The following is a 4468-nucleotide window of genomic DNA, read 5'->3' on the forward strand; positions in this document are numbered from 1 at the left end:
AAAAAAAAAAAAAAAAAAAAAAAAGTCAGCATACTGACTCTTTCTTTCTTCGCTCAAATTAAAACATGCACACATGTTTTTAACTACCAAATTTACAAGTTCCCAGAGGTTTATTATAGTTTTTACAAGCTGGAACGTTTCATTTCATTTCTTCGCTTAAGGCTGGCCAGGCCACATCGTTCACAGTTAAACCGATTCAGATTTTGGTTAGATTTCAAACCGATTCAGATTTTGGCTAGATTTCTTTTTACACGCTCTGTTACGAATCAGACCGGTTCAACCGACTTGGTCTATTAACCTATTACTGTTTTACAAATTTACCCCTTCGTACATCCTCCACAACGGACAAAATTATCGACCGGAGAGCGAAGCAAAAGAGAAAGAAAACAAAAAAAAAAAAGGAAGAGAAGGGACAAAAATAAATAAAATGGCGACTCAGGCGACCCACGAGCCCTTCCATGGCTGCTTCTTCCTCTTCCAACACAGAGGCACCAATTGAGCGAAATTTGAATTCTAAAACCAATTTCTACGCTCACATTTATGTTTTTTCCCTTCTTGGTGGATCCTACGAGATTTTGACTCGCTCTTCAGGCAGATCTGATCGCGGAAATTGCCTTTTTTTCCCAGCTAATTTTGTTCCGTGGCGTTTGATTTTTTTTTTTTGTTTGATCGGAGATGGAGGCATTGACGGAGCTTTGTGATATTATTGCGGAGAATCCGAAGCAATTCTCGGAGAAGTTAGCTTGGATATGCGGTCGTTGTCCTCAAACGGAATGGCTTCTCGCTGAATCTCCCAGGGTTTCTCGGAGTCATCTCAACGCGGTTTTGGCCGTTGCTCGGATCATCTCCAAAAATCCAGAATCAATCGACAACCGTGCCAAATCCGTCGTCAATGAGTTTCTCAGCGCTATACCTGCATCGTTCCGCCGTTCGTTCTGGCCGCATTCGTTTCCGTCTCAGCCGATCTCTGCGTTCTATTGTGATTTCTTGAGTTATCTTTCGTGTGCGGCGGATCTATCGCCGGAATTCGGTACCGAGGTTGCTAGGTTTACAGGTGAGGTTGTGATTGCCGCCACGAGTTGTAGTGAGAGCGACGGTGATCCATCGATTTCTAAGGCTTTCTTGGTCGCGCTTTCTCAGAATTTCCCGTCGATTCTGCAGTCTGACGGAGATAAATTGATTACAATGCTGCTTGAGCAGTTTGTTGTGAACCGTGCTCCTGCGTCTCCCAAAGAACAGCGGCAGCAGAACTCGGCTAACTCTGAAACCTCGTCGTCTCAGAGCTCTCCTACTAGTACGAACCGTTATCCCTCGGGTAAAACTGAGGAGTCCAGTCCTGGCGACGAGGTCGCTAGCCATGGTTCCAATGTATCTTCTAAGAGTTCATCGTCTGTAGTGGTGAATGGAGGTAGTATTGTGTGGAAGAGTGGTGTTGATCAGTTGAGTTTTGGATTTAGCGAGGGGAGTGGTGGCGCTAATCCTGTTTTTAGACAACAAGTGGCTTCGTTTGAGGACGAATCCATTGAGTGCTTGGAGAAGCAAGAGATTGCCTTTAGATTGATAACCCATATCTTGGAGAAAGTCAAAATTGATTCTAAACTTCAGGATCAAGTAAGATTTATAGCAAAGAGGCAGCTCCAGTCCATGTCTGCATTTCTGAAGGTAATGCTTTTCTTGTTATATTTTCTTAGGAATGCTAGAGGCGAGGTATATTGGTGAAACCATTGTTGGTTTATACTCCCTTTTACTGTCTAGATTTGGTGCTTACCTTGCCGATCTTGAGTGGCGTATGGATTTCTTAGAAGAGATGATAAATCTGTTTCTGCCTTTTTTTTTTTACAGTCAAGAAAGCGAGACTGGAACGAACAAGGCCCAGTTCTGAAAACTAGAGTCAATGCCAAACTGTCTGTTTATCAGGCTGCAGCTAAAATGAAAATCAAGAGCTTGGTGTCTCTTGAAACAGATGGGAAAACTTCTAAAAGGATGGTCCTGGAGACGCTTGCATTGCTTTTAGATGCTGCAGATGCCTGCTTGACATCTGTGTGGCGGAAAATGAAAGCCTGTGAAGATTTGTTCGACTCTCTGCTTTCTGGAATTGCGAAGATTGCAGTGGCAAGAGGCGGGCAGCCACTACGAGTGTTGCTCATCCGTCTTAAACCACTGGTACTGGCTGTCTGTGCACAGGTAACTTTGTTATGTCTTAACTCGTCCTAGCAATATACTCTAATCTACTGATGATCGCGTCTGGAGGTCCATAGAAGTATAATCGAACATATAATGTCACAACTCACGAGTGTCTGGACGGTCCTGTTGTTAATTGTGTTTTAACTCATTGAAGGTGTTTCTATTTATTTTGAATGTCTGTTGGAACAGCCGGATACTTGGGGGAGCAATCAAGGGGCAATGCTTGAGAGCATATTTAAGACTAGTTGTGAGATTATTGAATCTGGGTGGGCCAAGGACCGAGCTCCAGTGGACACCTTCATTAAGGGATTAGCTTCAAGTATTCGTGAAACAAATGATTATGAAGAACAGGTGCAGAAATAATTTTACCTTTCCTGTAGCTGGTTAATTTGCCATCTTGTGTTGAATTGCAATTTTATGTTTCCAATAAAGCTCATCATTTGGTGTCCAGGTTGATAGAGAGAAGCAAGTACCTGCAGTACAACTTAATGTGATTCGGCTGCTTGCTGATCTCAATGTGGCTGTTAAGAAGCCGGACGTAGCTGACATGATTTTACCACTTTTTATTGAAAGCCTGGAAGAGGGTGATGCGTCAACTCCTAGCTTTTTGCGACTCCAAGTACGCTTCCAATTTCTACACTTTTACCTGGCTGCCTAGTTAGTATCCTACATATGCTACTTTCTCGAACTTTTGCAATTGCAGAAACTGCTATCATCTATATCCTTTTTCGTTTGTTTTTTTTTTTGAAATATTTAGTTTTGCATTTATGCCAATTTTATGCAGCTTCTTGATGCTGTTTCTCGGATAGCAACATTAGGGTTTGAGAAATCTTACCGCGAGACAGTAGTTCTGATGACCAGAAGTTATTTGAGCAAACTATCGAGTGTAGGATCTGTAGAAAGCAAAACATCAGCACCGGAAGCCACAACCGAGCGTGTAGAGGTATATGTCATTTTATACATGGTAGTTTGTTGTGTTTCTCTTTGACTTATACTATGAAACTGATGCTCAGAAATCCAACTGTCGTGTAGACTCTTCCTGCAGGTTTTCTTACAATTGCCAGTGGTCTTAGGGATACAAAATTGCGTTCAGACTATCGCCATCGTTTGCTTTCCTTGTGTTCAGATGTAGGCTTGGCTGCCGAATCCAAAAGTGGAGGGTAATTATATAATCTTAAAGCTTGTATAAACTTTGAGTTTTTCTTCTTTTACTGTTTATGAGTAATTCTTTACTTTGAGGGTAATTCTTTTACTGTTTATGGGTTAGTCTATCTTGTAAGTGTTCTCTTTTGAAAAACATATTTGGGGATGAAAATAATCTGGGCAATTTTTTTTCGAAATCTACTGGCAACAGCTTTTATTGGCTACTATATGGTTACAGCAAGGGCTAAGTATTGCATGTACAATCAATGGTGTGTTTATGCTGTGAACATAAAGATATATCAATCATCTTTCGCACTCCATTTTGCCTAAAATTTTATTATAATCAGAAAGTATCCAGTTAATGTTTCTCCACTAAAACGTTTTTGCATGTTTCATTTTTTCCAGGAGTGGTGTGGATTTTTTAGGGCCTCTTCTTCCTGCAGTTGCAGAGATATGTTCAGATTTTGATCCTACTATGAATGTGGAACCTTCACTTTTGAAGTTGTTCCGTAATCTCTGGTTTTATATAGCCCTTTTTGGCTTAGCACCTCCAATTGTGAAAGCTCCAACACCAGCTGTGAAGTCAAATTCCAATTCAGTGAACAGTGTCGGAAGCATGAGTGCAACTGCTTTGCAAGCTGTGGGAGGTCCTTACATGTGGGACAATCAGTGGGCTCTAGCGGTTCAGCAAATTGCTCAAGGCACTCCCCCTCTTGTAAGTCATTCTAGAAGGTCATCTTCAGAGTTTTTTTTGTGTGGTTCACCTAAGTATAAGCCTACTAAATACTGTATCTTAAGCCTCCCAGGTGATATTTGTTCTGTAGTTTAATTTTATCTAATTGAGCACTGCTCTTCGTAGGTCGTCAGTTCTGTAAAATGGCTTGAAGACGAATTAGAACTGAATGCGCTTCACAATCCTGGTAGCCGTCGAGGAAATGGAAATGAGAAAATAGCCTCAACCCAGAGACTTGCTCTTTCAACTGCCTTAGGCGGCCGAGTTGACGTTGCAGCTATGAACACCATCTCAGGTTAACAAATGACGAGTTACTTACAATACATGCTAGATGGATTATGATGTACTATTTTAGATACTTAGGAATCCCTTTTTTCAATTCTTTCAGGAGTGAAGGCTACCTATTTG

At 41.4% G+C, this 4468-nt stretch overlaps 1 protein-coding gene across 1 annotated transcript in view; it reads left to right on the forward strand.

Annotated features, from left to right (window-relative positions):
• The window catches only part of LOC104758235 (phosphatidylinositol 4-kinase alpha 1), a 13353-nt gene continuing 9262 nt past the window's right edge, over positions 378-4468 (forward strand). Inside the window, exons 1-8 of the mRNA XM_010481065.2 lie at positions 378-1662; positions 1843-2184; positions 2374-2535; positions 2636-2803; positions 2969-3127; positions 3217-3344; positions 3733-4042; positions 4187-4355. Of these exons, the coding sequence (XP_010479367.1) occupies positions 676-1662; positions 1843-2184; positions 2374-2535; positions 2636-2803; positions 2969-3127; positions 3217-3344; positions 3733-4042; positions 4187-4355 (2425 nt within the window). The 5' untranslated portion in view covers positions 378-675. The remainder of the gene's footprint in view (positions 1663-1842; positions 2185-2373; positions 2536-2635; positions 2804-2968; positions 3128-3216; positions 3345-3732; positions 4043-4186; positions 4356-4468) is intronic.

This window comes from Camelina sativa, chromosome 17 (genome assembly GCF_000633955.1).
Source record: "Camelina sativa cultivar DH55 chromosome 17, Cs, whole genome shotgun sequence".
Classification (NCBI taxonomy): Eukaryota; Viridiplantae; Streptophyta; class Magnoliopsida; order Brassicales; family Brassicaceae; genus Camelina; species Camelina sativa.